This window comes from Cynocephalus volans, chromosome 18, assembly GCF_027409185.1.
Source record: "Cynocephalus volans isolate mCynVol1 chromosome 18, mCynVol1.pri, whole genome shotgun sequence".
Classification (NCBI taxonomy): Eukaryota; Metazoa; Chordata; class Mammalia; order Dermoptera; family Cynocephalidae; genus Cynocephalus; species Cynocephalus volans.
Window position 1 is genome coordinate 3,474,477 of NC_084477.1, and position 19,974 is coordinate 3,494,450.

At 39.6% G+C, this 19,974-nt stretch overlaps 1 protein-coding gene across 4 annotated transcripts in view; it reads right to left on the reverse strand.

Annotated features, from left to right (window-relative positions):
• Positions 1 to 19,974, reverse strand: part of RGS7 (regulator of G protein signaling 7) — a 470,656-nt gene that overhangs the window by 243,867 nt on the left and 206,815 nt on the right. For all 4 annotated transcript variants that reach the window (XM_063082919.1, XM_063082918.1, XM_063082916.1 and 1 more), the window contains exon 3: positions 3,354 to 3,450. In XM_063082919.1, the coding sequence (XP_062938989.1) occupies positions 3,354 to 3,450 (97 nt within the window). The remainder of the gene's footprint in view (positions 1 to 3,353; positions 3,451 to 19,974) is intronic.

Consider the following 19,974-nt stretch of genomic DNA (forward strand, 5'->3'; position numbering starts at 1 on the left):
CCAACACATTGGAAAAAGTCTTGGATATTTTGCTAGAGGAGACACATGTAGCAGTTAAAATACACAAACAAACTCTATTACTATACATTAAGAGGATTTTTGACATGATTCTGGGCCGGGATCACAGACATTTCAAAGAGATCGGATTGTGTTATCCCTTTCTCAACACAGCTGTTTTCACTGGAGGTAGACGTGGGCGATACTTGGCCACCATGACGTGTATTTACCTTTGAAGCATGGTGCTGCCTGGTGGAGCTGGGTAGTGCCTATGCCCCCAAGGAGATGTTTGCATCCATCGATCTTAGGGGTTGCAGAGGCTCTTGGCTTGGGATTAAAGGAAGAAGAAGGGACTAGATTCTCCTCCCCACCCCCTTAACCCTCCCCCAAGTGAAACAAACAAACAAACAAGAGTCATTTCGAGGAACTGGGGTAGTCTTGATTGAGGCCAGCCTGCAGAGAAGATGATGAGAGCCCTTGAAAGGGAACAGAAAGATGTGAACAAACAAGTTGTCCACTGCAAGCAGTGCCCTGGGTAAAACACAAATTCTCCCTGGAACCCAGTCCAACCCCACTGCCTGACCTCTACGGGTGTACCTTAAGCAACACATCTTAAACTTTAGTGTGAAAATTGAGGTTCTGATTCAGTAGATCTGGACTGGGCTCAGATGCTGCATTTCTAATAAATATCCAGGTGATGCTGACACTTTTGGTCCATAGATCATGCTTGGAGTATCAAGGCTTTAGGGAGCACAGATGTGTAACCTGAGAAAGTTGGATGAACAGTATATGAGATCCTTTCTACCCTGTGGAACAGTCCCTAGCATGGACACACTCCTGTCCCCGATGGCCACACTACCCTGCTCTCACACATCACAGGCTTTCATCACAGCTGGTTTCTGGTGCTGCTGAGAGCAACTAAGACCCCTTGTTTCATTAGTAGCTCTGCAGTAGAACATGAGGCAGGCTCAGAGAGAAGAGCCAGGAAAGCAAGCAAGTAGCAAGTTGGGCCACAAAAGGACAGAGGAATTGACAACCCCCAGGGACCATGAGAAATATCTGGAGAGGGAAATTACTAAATAAGACTGAAAACTTCTAGTAAAGCAGATGGTGCTTGCGAACGTGATCATTTCAGCATGTTAATATAAAGAGACAGACAAATACTATACATAATACTAGACATACCAATTAAATCTACAGCAAAGCATCTAATTGAACCTGAGAGGCAGACAGCTCTTGCAAAGTTTATAGGGAAAAGAAATGATCATTTACACCTAATTACATTAATATGAAAAATGTCATTGATATTCTCTTTATTTGATAGCTACCATTGCTGTTTTATAAATCATTGAACATTAGAACAATTCTCAGGGATTTCAGGGTTCATTCTCAATCTATATGTCTAATCCTACTTTTCAATTAAGATTTTAATGTTGTCAATCAAGAATTCTTACAACAGCTGGCTGTGGAGGTATCTAAAAAACTCAGTCAAAAATTTTAGACTCCAACTGGGTAAGAGGTGCAATAATAATTGCTATTTGTAATAATGACTATGCTAATAATATTGATTTGATCATCACATATCGTATACAAATAATGAAAGTCAACACTCTACCCTAAAAATATGTGTAATCAATTATGTTTCAATAAAAAAAATTTTAGACTTTGACACAGTAAATAACTCAAATTTGTAGCCCAGCTTAATCTGATGAGCAAACCTTTTTTTGTTTAGCCTGTATGTTATCATAAAAACTTCTGAACTGGAAGGCCTTTACATAAGCCTTGCATGGTTGAACTGACCCCAGTTCTCAGCGCAGGTGGGCAACTCAATGCATTTATTTACCTGGATTCTAAAGGAGATAATATCATCCATTTTATTAGCTCATTGAAATACGAGTCACATTTTCAAATTTGCGTTTATATGTAAAGTTAACTCTTTGAGTCCTTGACTTAAGGGAACTTAAGGTTTACCAGGGAATATAGAACATATACAAAAATAACTTTAAGACAGAGTCCACTTTGTAGACTTTAGCAAAATAACTGCTATAAGAAAGGCAAAAACCAAGGATTTTGAGGGCACAGAAGCAAAAGGCTCAGGATGGTTTTCCCCAAAGAGCTCTCTGAGCTGACCATTGAAGAGTGGGTGGAATTTAACAGTCAGAATGGCCTGGAAGTGGGACGGTGAAGAGAGAAGCCACAGATGTGGAAAATACAGGGCACCATCCAGGAAAAGCAAGAACCTGAAACAAAGCAGGATGAGAAGGTGTCACGGGAAAAAAGGAGGACACATTTTGTTAGAGCAAAGTGTCGTTCTATGGTAGCTGTCATCAGCTCCATGTTCTCTCTCTTCTCTCTGAGAGCCTGAGCCTGATTCGTACCCTCTTCTCAAGGTTGAAGGCCTCCTGATCCCTGGCTCATAAGGAAGCATCACACAGCTGTGTACAGGCATCAGCCAGCACCCTCCCTGCCTGCACTCAGCAGCAGCCTCGTCCCTAAGCGATGCCCTAACACATCCCACTCCCCACGATGGGGCCTTCACTGTCTCATGCAGGCAGAGCACAGATTTTTAACTTACTACTATTGATTTTTCTTAGATTTCTCCAGTCACTTCCAATCAAACCTGCGGAGCTTCCCTATTTCTGATAATGATTTCTGTGTTTCTCAGTCTCCCGATTTAAAATAAACAAAAACAAAATCCATTGGGCCATGTCCTCTTTTTTCTCTGCATGCCCAGTTACTCACCAAATCCTCATGCTTTTTCCTATTAGTTCAGTCTTTGGATATCAGAACCTTGGCATCCAATCTATTCCTGCAAGAGCCTTATACCTACCACAGCAGCCCCTACTAACTGTCAATTCATCCCAAACACTCACAGCATAACATTCTCTGCAAAAATGCTTTAAATGTCTCCATATTTCCTCAGATATCAGTATTAGATTGTTTTGGTTGACAACTCCTCCTCGTCTTGCAAACTGAGCTCATCAAGGCTCTGTAGGAACCCTTTCCTGACTCCTCAATGACTTCTTTTCACCTTCCAAACTTCCATTTATAATCTACATAATGTTGCTTCTTACATCTTTATTTATTTTAACATTGTTGTTTTCTGTTATTTCACATTTGTTGATTCTGTCTTTATAAACGAACTTAGAGTAGGGTCATCGTTTTTGTTATTTTGTTGTTTTGTTTTGTTTTACCATTATTTCAAGTGTCTCACGTAATGTGAACATGCCATGGGCACTTTACAAGTAGTTATTAAATAGTGAGTTAGAGTTTCGGCAATGAATGGCTGGAATGGATTTTAAATAGTTACATGAAAAGTGCTGGAGAAAATAGAACTATGCTAAATGCACACTTACCGGAGAAGACACTAGGTATCTTGGAAAGAAAGCTTTTGACAGTACGAATAGGAATTCCATTTTTTTCATCTTGCATGCGTGCTATGACGTCTTCCATCTAAACAACAATAAAAGAATTAAAACTTTTTAAATGTTGAACTTTTTGAGAAAAATGAGTTCTCATAACAATTTTGTATAACAGTTTTGCCCAACTGGGAATAATGCCATATTCTTGCCTGTCTAGATGCTCACATTAATACTTTGGTTAACAGATGGAAAAAACATCAGGAAAAATGGCCATCTTAGGGTCCATTAAGCTACTAATAGGAATTTTGTCCTTTGAATATTGCTGTTGCTGGTTTCACATTCTTTGGTTTTAAAGGTTCAAGTAAAAGAAAGTTTACTTTTGTAGTTGTCAGAAACCATTGTCAGAGCCAATTCACACTTCATTAATGCTAAGCTCTACTGAACTCAGTGTGAAATAAAATAGAAGCCTTAAAAGCATCTGCCTGGGTTTCCTTTTCAAGTCAGAGCGTTTCTATGATTTCATTTAATACTAAAATTCTAAAACCTGCCTAGAAATCCTTGACTGGCTGCCAGCAACTGCTGCTTCTTTTGCCCAGGCACATACGGAAGTGTGATATGAATTATGCACACATGCTGGTATGGGCAAATGTGTCCCCCAGAGTTCATGATTGGAGCTTACTCCCCACTATAACTGTTAAGAGGGTGAAAAATCCTATTATGGTAATTGAAAGGTGGGGTCTTGAAGAGGTGATTAGATTGCGAGGATCATGCTCTAATAAATGGATTAATCCATTGATGGTTTAATGGTGGTCATTGGCATGTTTTCAATGGCTTTAAAAGAAGAGCCAGTGAGGAGGTTAGTATCTCTCTTGCTCCTTTGCCATGTAACGCCCTGTGTTGCTGTGAAGAGTCACCACCAAGAACAAGGCCCTCACCAGATGCATTCCCTGGACTTTGGACTTCCCAGCCTCCAAAAGCGTAAGCAATAAATATTGTTTCTTTGTAAATTACCAGGTTTCAGGTATTTCAGTTATAAACAAAAGAAACGAACTAATACACATGCCAACACACACACATGCCTGTGCGTGCACACACACACACAAACCTACACACACACACACACACACACACACACATATGAACACATGCACCCCCGCACACACACAAAACAGAATGAATGCAACACCATTTAGCAGATTCCACTGTATCCATCTTTCTATTTCATTAGTACACTCTCTTTTGCTTTTGAAGTTTTCACAATTCTAAAGGGTTGTGCTTGACAAAATGTAACGTGGAATTTAGTTCTGAATAACAATCATTTGAATCATAGCCTCAGACTTTTCTCATGTGCTTCTAAACCTGTGAGATACATATATACACAAACACACACAAATTGTAGTATGAGACTCAAAATCCATTCATCCATTTTCTCACTACACAAATAGTCACTGATCGCCAACTCTAGAAGAGACTTACCACTGGAGGCTGTAGATATGAAAATGAATATAAAACACTTCCTGCCCTCAAAAAATTCACAACCAGTAATGAAAACCAAGGTGAAATTTGAATAAAGATTGTAGTTAATAGGGTTGTACTAATGTCAATTTCTTATTGACAATTATGCCATGGTTATGTACAATGTTAACATTAAGGGAAATCAAGTAAAGGGCACATGGGAATTCTCTGTTATTTTTGCATCTTTTCTGTAAGTCTAAAATTATTTCAAAGTAAAAAGTTAAATACAATCTCAGTCTAAACTTCATATCAATGAATTATCAAATTCCCATCAGCACAGCTTTCGAATGGTTTCCAACTAATAAATCTGATTTGCTTGGATAAATATGATCAGATTTATTAAAATGTGAAATAATTGCGGCCGTGGGAAGAACAGATTTTAAAGACAGGCTGTTTTTGACTCTCAGCTCTTCTAATTGTTATCCATGTCACTTTGGGCAAGATAAGTAACCTCTCTAAGACTCAGTTTCCCCACCCATAAACTAGAGATAACAACGCTTTTAATAATTCCTTCACCATGTTTTTTGTGGGATGGGGTTGGGGTGGGGTGGGGTGGGGTAAAATATTTTAAGGCTAAATGACATGATATATATATATAAAGCCTGGTACATAAATAGAACAATAAATATTAGACTTGAAATGTCCGGGTACACCCCTGATACTCAGGGATGTGGATTTTCCATCTTCACATATCTTTCCATATGCAGGGAGCTCATTAGTCAAATCCTCCTGCCACTTTCTGCCCCTAACTTCCTCCAGTGGAGCTGGGCTGACTTATGAGATAGAAGAGCTGGGATTGACAGACTGGCCTGCAGGGCTGATCCCTTTTCCCTTGGCTAGAAGCCCACATCTAACTCTGCTGATGCAGGGAGACCTGCCCAAGCAGTCAAGCACTTCTGTTCAGGAGTTTAACGATTCGAGCTTACACGTGCACAAACACTCCTCAAATAATAGCTACATCAGCCATCAAGGTGATTTTGTGACTCCTATGTGCCTTTCTCTTTGGCTGTGGTTCTCAATTAGTTCAGAATTCAAGTAGGAAAGGAAAGCCCCCAGCAGACCCCAACAATAACCAAATACACTACTTCTTCTCATGTCATAAGGATACCTCTTCTAGGTATAGAAACATGAAAATAGATATTCTCTCGTGACTTTTTATTTTCTTACTATTTGCCCTTGATTCACCTGACACAATGTTCAGAAATAAAGAATAAGCTGCTTTGCCATGCCTAGTATCAGCCTCTAAACCTGTGTGTTATCAGCTTAATGGTTTAAAACAGCCGGATTAGGCAGACATGGAAACCTCTCTGACTCCACTTCAATTGTCCCAGCCCCCAGGGACGTGGCAACAATCACCTCTGACTAGGGACTGAATTAAGGTGCATGGCTGTGAGCAGAGGCATTTTCTCTGTAAAGTCACACCACCTTGCAGGTGTTGGATCCCAAAAGAGTGAGACAAGGAGGCCAGGAATTCAGTGACCTCTGCGGATGTAGTTCAAAATCTTCTTTTATTTGGAGCCATAATTTCTACAATAGAAAAAAACTTAAACGCCACATAAACACAGGATTTGTGTTCTAGACTGAAAATGTGATCAGAGAAACAGCTGTGTCTAGCTGCTTTACTTTTATTCAGATGTGATTTATCCATGAACTTTGCCATGAGCAAAATACAAACAGGCAAACCAACAGCAACAAAGCAAAACAACAACAAAAAAAGCCAAAAGCAAAGAAAGACAAAGACAAAAAGAACAATCTGGCTTCTGAAGACTAAGGTCAGTCACAAAGGCCACATGAATTTGTATATCAAGCACGGCTTTCACATGCTTGATTAAGTTCGATGAGAGGGGACACCTGCTAAAAACAGGCAAACTAAGAGCAAGCTGGACAGCAAGAGAGGAGGGAGGCTATAAAAAGTAACTCTAATAAATATTAAAACTCTGTGGGACGATTGAATTTAAGGTCAAAAGGCTCAGATATCTCAAGATCGCCCCAAAAGATAAATATACATATATTCACAAAAATGCCACTGTGTTGTAAAGAGAGTATGTTTCCTGCCTGGCAAGCCTGTTTCTGAGGGATAGGACACTCAGTGTGGGGTAACAGAAGGAGGGACAGGAGAGCTGTCGTGTCTAGGGTCACTGAGGGTCTCTCCGAATTTTATTTTCTTCTCTCTTAACATAAGAAATTAGAGGAAGTGACCTGTAAGATTTCTCTTAGCTACAAAATTATTGAAATGTGGAAACAATCATCAGTGTTCAGAAGTGGACAAGTTTCCTCACGCAGCCAAAGGGCCGATTTCCTGTCGGAGACAGACAGATGAGCCTGGGAAACTGAACAGGGCCTTTTACAAATGTATTTGCTCCCCACTGGCAGCACATTTTAATTTCTGCATCAATAGCAGAGTGACTAAAAGCCTCATGTAGGCTGGTGAGACCTAGGTTTGAATCCTGGCTGTGCTACTAACAAGCTATATGAACAGGTAAGTTAGTGTATCATGCTAAGACTCAGTTTTCTCATCTGTAAAATGGAGATAATAATAATAATAGTGTACATCTTAGCAGGGGTGAGGATCCATGAAACAATGCTAATTAAATATTTACTATACAGCATCATCATCAACACCCTCCTCATTATCAGCAACATAATTTTCTTTCCTCATTACTACACTAGGAAGCCACAGGTCCTTTTCCTTTTACAATCCTGCTGGCAAAAAATAGCTTCAGTTAAGAGCCAAGTATTTATTAGAAGCAATAAATTGTGAAGCACTAAATAGAGATGCTTGTTGATAAGCTCTATCTTAGATTTCTTGTAGAAGATTGAGTTTGCCTTGGCTCCTGAAAGATAACGGATTTGATCAGAAGTGTCAGGAAAAATACTTGTGCCTATAAACAAGAACTATGTAAACTATGAAAAAATTGTATTTAGAAGAAAGGAGGAAATGAGATTGGAACCATTTCTGACAAAATAAAAATGTCTTTGCTTTCATATTTTCTGAATGAATTTGCCTCTTGAAGTTCTGTAGAAGAACAAAGAACTGAATTTTCTGCAAAATTAATCTTTTTTTCCATGCAAACTAATTCACTATGTGAGATAAAAGTAACAGAATTGTCTTACGGAAAGTAGTTTTGAGAACATCTGTGGCTCGACTCTTTCAAAACTGTTTTAGGCCTGTATTATGGAATCCCTCACATTTTAGTGACTAGTATAATTATCTGCCTTCCTTTAGATGTGAACATCTTGAGGAAAGAAATCTTGTCTAACTCAACCTTTTATTGCTAATGTATAAAGTGGCCCACAATGGGGGCTCAATTATAAGGGGTAGGAGCTGCTGAATATTGCTTATGAAACATAAAAAATGTTAAAGCAAAAAAAGCAAAAAAAAAAAAAAATGTTAATTTCAGATGTGGTCTTGAGATGTTTGACATGCTTTTTTTTCTCATTATCTAACATTTGGTTTTAAAAAAAAAGTTACCAGAGTTGGAAATACTGGGACAGAAAAACTCAATGTACCGTAGATTAAAATACTCATTATTTTTTTTCCATTTAATACAGGGATACTTACTGGGGGATTCTTCAGTGCAGGAGAGTAAATCAGTGGCTGTTTATGTGGCTGTCGTCCTGCCTGCAGATGTCACTCTCAAGTTCATCGCCTTGTGTAAGCTCTCAGGATGAAAGGCGCTATTGAACTCCAACACTCTGCTCTTTTTCCAGGAATTCTTAATTAGCCTTTCCTTTGGAATAGTTTAGATGTCACTTCAGTGCTTGTGATGTATTTCAAACACTGCTCAGGTGAAACATTCCCTGCCCACACACTCCAAATGAAAGAGGGAGCAGCAAATTATGCAGGTATCTCTTCTTTGAAAAGAGTTACGAATTATTCAAGAGGGGCCTGCCAGACAGGGCTCCCACATACTTATAAAAACAAAATCACTGCCTTGAAACCGTTCCAGTTCTCTAATGTTCTAAACACAATGGGAGTTTAATTAAATTTACTTGTAGCTATATTTGCCAGAACTTTACCACAATATCATTACTATTGATTTCATTAAGCCAATAGCTTTAGAGACACCCTGTAGGCGAAACATTTGTATAAAGGAAGGCTAAAACATTTTGTACTCTGTCATTCTGAAAGAGAAACGAATCCATTAAAATCTCAGAGGAAGTTTTCCAACTTCTTCCTGTAACCCACCACGAAGCACAGGCATTTGGAGATATAAATGAGAGACGAAATGGGCGCATTGAATGGGCTTTTTCCTACGTGCACATACTTTCAAGTTATTGTGTAGGCCATCATTTTAAGTGCTAGCTACAAAAATGGGAGAAATGATCACTAAATTGCTTCTTGGATTTCTTAGGCAATTAGATGGTGTGGCAGGTATTACATAATTTAAATCTCCCTATGATTCTTTTTTTCTTTTTTTTTTTCCCCAGGGAGACTTTCTTTTTTTTTTTTTTTTTCCCAGGGAGACTTTCTAAAGAAGAAAATGGTTTGCATTTCTGAATTCAGCAGTTAAGGCAGAGAAAGAGGAGTCAGCCTCTAATGAAAGTTAAATAAGAAAAATGAGATTAAAATTTGCAACACCACAAACTGTTTTCTGCTGTGAAAATTCAATTAAGACTGTTTCTAATTGATAGCATAACTCAGTATCTTAACTCAGAATTAATTACTCTTTTCGTATGAAAAAGCTGCCATTTTCATGAATAATTATGACTAAAAATATAATCTAGTAAAATCTAGTTACATGTAAATCTGTCCTAGTTCATTTTGACTATAGATTTATTTCTTTTTTTGAAAACAACAGCTAATTCGAAAGTTTAGAGATTTTACCATTTTGTGATTTTACAGAAATCAAGATACATTATTTTTCTAATTTATGGATGTCACTTCTATTTTTTTTTTTTTTTTTTTTGTCGTTTTTTCGTGACCGGCACACAGCCAGTGAGTGCACCGGTCATTCCTATATAGGATCCGAACCCGCGGCGGGAGCGTCGCCGCACTCCCAGCGCAGCACTCTACCAAGTGCGCCACGGGCTCGGCCCTTATGGATGTCACTTCTGCTATTTTTTTTAATAAAGCATTTCTGTCATCCACCTCAAAGAATATAACCTCTAACCAAATAAACAGATAAATAAAAAATGATCTCATTGTATTTGTTAGGATTTCTTGGGTTGTAAGGGACAGAATCCCAACTTAGATTGTCACAAACACGGAAACATGCATATTGCCTCGGATAGAATTGTGCCCCCCAAAAGTCCAGGTATTAGAAACTTAACCCCCACTGTGACAGTGTTACGAGGGTGGGAAATCCTGCAATAATAATTGACGAGGGGGCCATGAAGAGGTCATTAGATTGAGAAGACCATGCCTAGTGGATGAATTAATAAATTGATAGTTTAATGGTGGTCATGGGCATGGTTCTGAGGGCTTTAAAAGAAGAGTGTGTGAAGAGATTAGTCTCTCTCTGTGCTCTGCCATTCTCACCAGAGGACACCCTGCACTGCTGTAGAGTCACTTCACCAGATGTGTTCCCAGGACCGTGGATTTCCCATTCTCCAAAACTGTAAGCAACACATTTTGTTTTCTTACAAATTACCCAGTTCCAGATATTTTGTTATAAGCAACAGAAACAGACTAAAACATAAGTATTTGGGATGTTTTATGCAACTCAAAGATGAGACTATGAGTGGTTTCAGTCACAGGCTGCCTCCAAGGCATTCTGCTGACTCCCTGGCTCCTCTCCTGTGCTGGCCTCACTGTCCTTTTCAGCCCAGAGTCTTCTCTTACGTATTGAGCAGCAAACACACTGCCCATACCGTCCGGGCTTTAGAGTTTATGCTTCAGGAAGCCCAGGACAAACTGCTTATAGTCAAGATTTGCCTACAGTCAAGATTTTCCCGCTCATTCCCATATCTAAATTTGGGGGCAAAAATTCTGATTTAAAGGCTGGAAGGGGTTCTGGGTAGACAAAACAGTGGTGTTCGTTATCCCTTCAATATGAAAACCTACTGGAAGACAGAGAGATAGAGTTATACAGCAGAAAAAATGTAAGAAAGACTGTCTGCAAAGAAGAGACAGACAGACGGACGGACAGAAAGGGAGGCTGCTGAATAATGAGAGCCAAAGAATGACAAAAGTTAAGCAGAAAAGGACTTTGGGCAGGCCAGCAAAACAACTAGAGGAGTTTTCACAGCTATAAAAGAAAGAAAGAAGGAGACGAAATGACCGCATACACTATCTGGTTAATTACAAGTGATCTTGACCATGGTGGCATTTGCTAAATATAGCAAGGGTGCTAAATATAACAAGGGGTCTTCAAAAAATTCATGCAAAGATTCATAGTATCTTTTGATTCTATTTTCCCACCAACTGTTTGAAGTACCCTTGTACGTGACAGAGCAACCAGGGTTTTCAGAATTTTTTGGTTCCTATGAGGTGCACTTCTTCAACTTTCAAAAGGAGCCTGATGGCTAATTTCTATGGAAGTCAGAGTTCAAGAGGGAGAGTTGCCAATGTCCCCTAAAACATTGGGGAAAGGCAAGATTAAGCTGATCCTAGAGGGTAGGCAGGATGGTAAAGAGATGGAAAGGAAGAAGGCAGAGCACATGGATACTTGAGTCAGGTCCTTCGTTTGGCTTTGGGATCAGAGCGGGTAAGACTCTTCCAGAGAATGTAGAATTGTTCTGGAATCTTCCTTCTGGCCCTCCATCCTAACAGTATTCATCTGTCTGAAAGGGGCCTCTGCAGGGTTTCTCAAACCCATTCCTACCCATTCTCATCCACTTAGTTCACCTGTAGCCTGAAATTCACATGCAGCTTGAAATTCTCTCTTAAATGGACTTCTTGGCTCCTGTTTGCACCCACATCAGTCCGCTCAATTGACAAATCCTAGAATCCTAGAATTAACGTGGGAACAAGTCTGCATATTTCACCTCTTGTTTAAAACTTTCATTGACCTGAACACCCCCCATGAATGCTCTATAAGTTAACTGACCACTCAAATTTCTCCACTAGATGATCTAAGACTGTCATTCTAGCCTTACAACTTGCTACTCCTAACTACACCTCATGCTTCCAACGTGCTCAGCAGGGACTCTTGCCTTACATTCTCACACACTGGAATTATGGAGAACCACTATTTTTCATTTTACATACTTCTGTGTTGCTTGTATGCTGTTTTGGGGTTTTTTGGGGGTTTTTTTGCCATGCATACACATTACCTTTATAATTAATTTTTCTTCTATTTGGAATATTTAAGAATTTTAACTTTAATACGATTAAAATCTTAAACTTTAAGTCCTTTATTCAAACATCTGTTGTCACATATTTTAGAGTCAAATTTCTCCAGCTCCCTGTTATAATATACTGCCTGCAAACACTCTGTATAATTGCAATGACCTTCAACAGCTAAACTGTCTACCCCCAAATTACCTCATTTCCTCTTTTGTCTTTTAAATTCAGAGCTAATGGACTAAATTGTTTGCATTCTTTTCTAATTAGTCACGTCTCTTATAACCCTAGAAGACAGAATCAATAGTCTTTTCAACAACCCTCTCTCAGAAGGGGAGATCAGAATTCCTGATCAAAAGAAAGGCCTCTCTTGTGGACTTTTCTTATGGGTGCAAGTGCTTGATGCGAGAGCTCTTCTCCTATTTCAGCTTCTGGAATCACCTTGACCTTCAGCAGCCTCTATGGTTTAGCAAAGATAGACCAATCATTCCTTTAAAATAACATCACCAATGTAGAAATTGTAGAAAACAAAGTATCTAAACACAGCCATTGATTTGGATGAAAAAAAAAGAAAAAAGGCAGAGGATGCAGAACGTGCCCTGAATTTAGCTAATCCTCTGAGATTTCAGCAGAAAGCCTCAGTGAAAGATATTAAGGGGCTCTCCGCTGGGCCGCATTTTTTAAAATTCACACCAAAAGGAAAGGGGCCTTGCAATAACAACACAGACTACAACAGACTTACAATAGCTTTGAAAGGTAACTCTAATGTTTCAAGTTCATTAATTAAATCCCAGCTTCTCTTTGTACCCATTTATGTCTTTTTTTGTTTGTAAATTCGTACAAATCTTTTTGAAGCCATTTAAGTTTCCCAGCTCCTTTGGTCATATATTCACATATGTAAATTACCTGCTACCCAAATTCCTACATGGTAGGGGCTGTCCAGTTAGCTCACTTCGGACAACATGGTGCTAACAATACCAAGGTCAAGGGTTCAGGTCCCCACACTGGCCAACCACCAATAAAAATAAAACAAATTGATACGTAGTTCCTATTATTTAATACTTGCCTCACTCAAGGTAAGAAGCAGTCCCACCATCTTAGGGTCTCAGAATTTAGTGACTAGCACCTACCTCATCATATTCACGGTATTCATAAATCCATAAATCCTTATCCTGACGGTCTCATCTTTCCCATGATCAACTAGGCCTCCCTTCTCGTAGTTCTGTATAAAACACTTTCTTCTATAATTGTTTGCCCTGCCTGATATTAGCCAAGACACCTGGTCGATTGCTGGTCATTGGACACCACAGAACCATTTCCTGATTCCAGATACTTCCGACACCTTCTACTTGTCCAGGGCTGATGATGGACTGACTTCCATCTCACGCCTACACTGAAAGCCAGAGACCAAGAATGAATGCGCCCTGTGGACTAGAAACGTCTCTGTTATCCCCATAAACTGAGAACAACAAACTTAACTATTGGCAAAAACAAATAAACAAACGAAAAGCTCTGTCATACACCATTTTGTGATTCAAAGGATGCCATATTTGATGAGGGCCCAGAACACTCTCATGATTCTACAAGAAACACCCTACAAAGATGCAAACCTATTTCCTGGGAACTGTTAACACAAATGATGCTTTCATCAGCTCCCTATGACTTTGTCCTTCATTCTTTCCGTTTTGGCTAATAATTCGCCTCTATTCCTCAGATTTCTCCATCAGGAAGAGGTTCGTCATTGTCGTCCTGGATACCTATTGATAGATTCTGAACATAACCGGCACCACTTTAGGCAAGGCCAAGCACAAAACAGCCCCAACACTTCTCCACTTCCTTTATGAGAAACCTCACGATTTCCAAGAAACAGAAACCCTTTTCCTTCTGCAAGGGCGCAGTTCTCCGCCCTGGTTGCATAGCTTCTGCATTAGCACAATGCCCCTCCTTGATGGTATCAGCCAGCCCTCGGTGCCCTACAGTTCATATAAGCTCTCCCACCCCCACACCTGGTGCTGGGCTCCACTTTGAGTGCAGCCCAGCAGATTCTTTTCCTTTAATAAAGCTTGATCGGTACCTGGCATTTTGGCTCACTTTCTCTCACCTATGCTCTCAGAGATTACTAAACTTTAAAAAAATACTCTACTATAGTTGAAAACATTCACATTTGCTGTACAAAAGGGTTGGTGTTACCTGAGAAATGTTTTTGAGCTCTAAGGAAATAGATTATTTATGTCAAACTTGCCAGACATATTAGAGTCACCATTATCCAACTTGATGACAGAAAATCTAAATGACTTCAAAAAAGTTTGGACAAATTTGTGAAAGACAGAGACGTAAATGGCTACAAGGAAAAGACAGGATTTAAATCACTCATCATTTGGACTGTTCCGTTAAAATATTACAGTTATTTAACTTATAGTTGAGCGTGTATCACAGACAGTTACCTACAAACTAAAATGCACTCAAATCCACCCACCCACATATTCACAAACACCTATATTTGTGACCAGGGGTGTCATTAATATACCACACTGAGGTTGAGCTTCAGTGTGTCAAGAAAGACAATATTTATTTGACTCCTTCCCATTTTCCTCTGTGCCTAATTAAAAAGATCCCATGTCATCAAGCCTACTAAAGTCATATTTTTGGCCAGGGAATAAGGTGGGTAGCAGTGTAGTTTATCAACCTAATGAAAATAAACACCAGAGAACGGATGCAACATTTGGTGAAACATATCACCAATGAAGCAACGGGGCTCAGAGAACGATCTAACACTTCTTACAACGTCTCTTGTCATTGCAAAATCTTCATGACAACACTGCAGATATAATGTGGAGACAGTGTTGAGAACAGTGGAATAAAACACAGGAGGTAAAAAGTCAGACAAAACTGCTTAGCAATTAATTTGAAATGTACAAAGCTCCAGAGTCAGCAAAATGTCTACCACAATAGAGCCTTTTCTGCAGTCCACCCCGATGTAAAATAATAAAATGAAGCTAAGTTTAAGACCCAGCTAAGCGGCATTTTTTTTAGTTAAGTGATCTAGGGAATTCACTCTTTTTAAGACTCTGTGGCTTAGGCCATTGAATGGAGATCGTGTTACTTACTTCTCACGTTCAATGAGGATGAAATAGTAATATGTATATGAAAGTGTTACAAAAACTATCAAGTATTAGTATGAATACTACCCTTAAGTCGCTGAACATATGTCCTGGATCTTAAGTGAGGTTGAATTCTTACTTCAGAAGATAGAGCATTGAAGGTAAGGTAACAAGTAGTTCAGATAACAAGAAAGTAGTACTTTTGTTCTCATATTTATTCATTTATTTGTCCTCTCTGTTCTTTTAGCTTGATTAGAGCTATAAATGAGAGATTAAATTTTCTGAGTTCAGTCACCATCAGGGAGTGTCTCAGTCCTTTGGGGCTACTGCAACAGGATACCATAGACTGGGTGGCTTAAACAACAAACCGCTCCCTGGTTTGTAGACAGCACCTTCTTGCTGTGTTCTTTTGTAAGAGTTAGGGCACTAATCCCATACAGCTCCTCCACCTTCATGACCTCATCTAACCCTGATCACCTCCCCAACACCCCACCTCCTAATACCATTTCCTTAGGGGTTAGAATTTCAACATATGAATTTTGTGGGGACACATTCAACCTACAACAGGGAGGCTTCAGATATGCAATCGACAGAGTCAAGATCAGAGGGGAAGATGCACAGAGAACAGAAATGTCAGGAGACAAGTTTCCTGGCAGCACTGATCAAGGCAGGAAAACATGGTGAACTTTCTGATTTAGGAACTTCCAAGATGTTCACCTGGAAGAACAGTCTACCCTGCGATGCACTGTTTCCCAACCAGGATGCATCAGGCAGCTCTGTGCACATCGGCCTGCTGGAAGACCTCTGAACATCCATGCCAGCGTCTAAGAGACAGACACGTGACATCCTATTCAAGGACCAGGAAAAGAGGCTTGTCCAGTGGTTTCTTCAATATATGGGTTGATAGGGATTGAATTGTGTCCCTTGAGTTTTATGTATTAGAAGCTTGATCCCCACTGTGACTAGTGGGAGGGTGGGAAATCCTATTATGATAATTGAAAGGTGGGGTCTTAAAGAGGTGACTGCATGGTGAGGACTATGCTTATTGAATAGACTGATCCATTCACTGAGCAATGAGTTGATACATTAACAGTGGTCATGGGCATGGTACTGATGGCTTTCAAAGGAGCAAACTGAAAAAGTTAGCTCTCTCTTCACTTCTGCCATCTCATAATGTGGTACCCTGTGTTGCTGAAGCCACCACCAAGGAAGACCCTCACCAGATGTATTGCCTGGACTTTGGACTTCTCAGCCTCCAAAATCGTAAGCAATAAATTTCGTTTTCTTATAAATTACCCAGTTCCAGGTATTTTGCTATGAGAAACAGACTAATACACAGGGTCACCTGGATTGGATTCCTCTTTTGTAATAATGCAAAGGACAATGTCTATAATGAGGCCATGTCCAGCCCAGCCTCCTTTCTCTAGAGGGAATCCTAAGAGAATTAAGCCCTTAAGAATATCATGCAAGTGATCATTTTCTCAATTCTTTCAAGGTTGGTACAAGACTAGAGGCATTCTACATGCACAGAAGAGAAGTTCATTTATTAAATACAATGGATGCCTCAAGCCATTAGGATTTAATATTCTCAGGAAACCTGGGAGAGTGCTGTTCTGGGTAGGACCTAACTGTGACTGCACAAAGTGCCACTTCTTTTTTTTTTTTTTTTTTTGTCTTTTTCGTGACCGGCACTCAGCCAGTGAGTGCACCGGCCAGTCCTATATAGGATCCGAACCCGCGGCGGGAGCGTCGCTGCGCTCCCAGTGCCGCACTCTCCCGAGTGCGCCACGGGCTCGGCCCCAAAGTGCCACTTCTGAAGACATCAGCTAGAGCTGTACTCTGCTTCCTCTGAGATGAAACATGAGGGATTTGGATTTGGATTAAGTGTAGGAACAAGGGCTAATATATATACATATATACATATATACATATATATATAGTATGCATACATTCTTAATTGAAGCACAATCAATTATACATATTTTGGGGGTACAGAGTTGACTATCATTATTTGTGTACCATATGTGATGATCAAATCAATATTATTAGCATATTCATTATTACACATCTTAATTATTCTTTGTGCCTCTTATCCAATTTCTCTCTAACTCCCCTCTCCCTCTCCCACTTTCCCACATCTAGTAACCACAAATTTTATTCTCTCCTTCTGAAATTTCAACATATTATTGTGGCCTATGGTGTGATATCAAGAAATACTACATACATAATTTACTTTTATGACAACTACTTTGTAAAATGAGGCCCAGAGATATCTCTGGGATGATTTCAGTATGGTTCTACTGGGAGCGATCAAAAAGATAACGTCACAGTCACCGCTGCCTTATACGTGAGTGGTGCTTAGCCTGGTTCCATTCAGCTGCCTTAGTCTATGAACGAACACTGTGTGTGTGGCTCTTATTTTTCAAAGAAAAAAAAAAGGGAATTATAACCTGAAGGTAATATAAAAGCACTTAAAAAGGACAAAAGTATAATTATGCCAATGAGGAAGATTTATTTCAGAAGATGCACACACCAAAAATAAATTAATAGGAGAGAAGTTAATAACACATGGATATGTTAAATATATATAAATAAATACATGTATGGTGATTTGATTATTTTCCTTATGTGTTTCATAGTTTTCAAAGTTTTAAAGTAGTTTCTGCTACTGCTGAGTCTGACCTTCTCCTCTGTGTGACATTCCTGGTTTTATTTCATACATTGATTTTTTAATTTCCAGTTCCTAGAACTCTTTTGAGATCAATGAGTAAACTGTAGAAAGGTAAAAGGAAAAGAATTTACACTTTAATCATATCCTTGCTAGTGCTGCCAATGCAAGGCACTGCAAGGTTAAAATGGATTTTATTTTTCAGAAGCATTTGAACAGCCATATCGATCTTTCCAACCCACTGAACAGTTAGCATTAAAGAAGAGAAAATTCGATGTGACTTCTCTGATGCACCCTCTACTCTGCAAGGCTGGAGATGGGGATTTGGCCAAATCACCTCCTTCTGGCTGATGCATCTATGAAAGAAAGCTCTCTGCACAGGATTTAGTTGCAACTCTTCATTCTTTCTGCTCTAATCTCAAGAGAGAAATGAGTAGAACTGGTGGACAAATTTATACCAAATCCCAAAGCACAGGAGGCCCAAGCCTAGATACACAAACGTATAACTTCTGGTTATACTAATAACTAATTGTTTTTTTAATAATCCCCCACAATTGTGTCTTCTCCATGAGGGCCAAGGAAATCAGAATGCCTGGTTGCCATCTTCCTGACCACAATTCTCTATAATTCCATGAGAAAATGGATAAAAAATAAGTAATTGTGCCTTACTGATTGCCAGATATCCGTGACTGTTATCTTATGGTTAGAACACGTACATCACAAGGTCATGGCAGTGATGTTGAATGATTTAAAACTATTTCCCCTTTGGATAAACGTCTAGTCTCACAGAGACTCCTAGACAGGATTAAATGTTCTCTACCGAGAATCAGCAATTTCTGCCCATGTCTACCAGCCAACGGGACCTTGTGCAGCTTTGCTTTCTGTTGGTAGCATGATGAAAAATAATAGCATTGTTTTTTATTGTCTTAAAGAAGAAGTAAAAATACTGAATGTACTTTTTAAAGTGCACCTGCCACCAGCCAGCCACCAAAACAAACAAACAAACAAACAAAAACCAACCAACCAGAGTGCACCTGCTAACTTAACATTCTGATACCCTCATGGATATATAACTTTGAGAACTAGCAGTGGAAAGGATGTGTCATTTGTGGTTCAGTGGAACCTTGTGCAAATCTCAGGTCTGTCATTTGCTGAGTGGTTTTAGAAAAGTAATTGAGCCTCTCTGGGTCTTTGTACTCCTTTCCTATGAAATGCGAATGCGACTTCCTCGAAGGAACACGTGCTCCACAGCATCTGTTCTCCTTCCCTCTTCCTGAACAGACTCTGAGGTGACACCGTCCCAAGAGGGCACTACCCAGCACTGAGACTGTCCTATTTTCTGAGTGGCTATTATCACTTTCACTATTTCCTTCTTATGACACACTATGTATTCCATTATAGTGGTCTGTGTCTATGTCTTATTTCTTCTCTTCTTTATTACAGGAAGTTCCTCGAGGATAACTATTGGTTTAATCACGTCTATATCCTGAACAATACCTTTGGAGAGGCTGAATATACAAAGAGACAATGGCTTGACTACACAGGACCACAGAACTCTGATCTCAGCAACTGGCCCAGAAAGTCAAACCACAAGCTCTACAGCAACAAGCCCAGGATGGTGAGGACTTGGGGACAAGGACTGTGAGCTTCTCTAATTTTGCCCCTGCTTCCAATTCGGGACCAACCAGAGAAAGCCAAATATGCTCCTGAAACGAGACACAGAAGATGCCTCATGCCATCAGCCTCCAATCAGAGCTCTCTGGGTGCCTTCCCTTTTTCCCACTGTGAAGCTTCCCCACTCCACTGCCTGCCTCCGAGTCTCTCCCAAACCCAAGTGGGGCACTTGCCCCCCTCCTACAGCAAGGTCTGAAAAAGTAGCTTTTCTTAGTTTTCATTTATTTCCGTAATTCTAACCATTTATTTATTCATATTTATCTCACTGAATTCCAAAGAGGGATTTGGGGTAAATCCTCATCTAAAACAATGTCTTCAATAGAAGCAAAGTCCTCTTTCAGTTCTAACATTCTATGACTAATAGATGCTGAGGTCAAATAAAATACTGATTTGAACAGCTGATCAGAAATACATTATTCCTGTGTATAA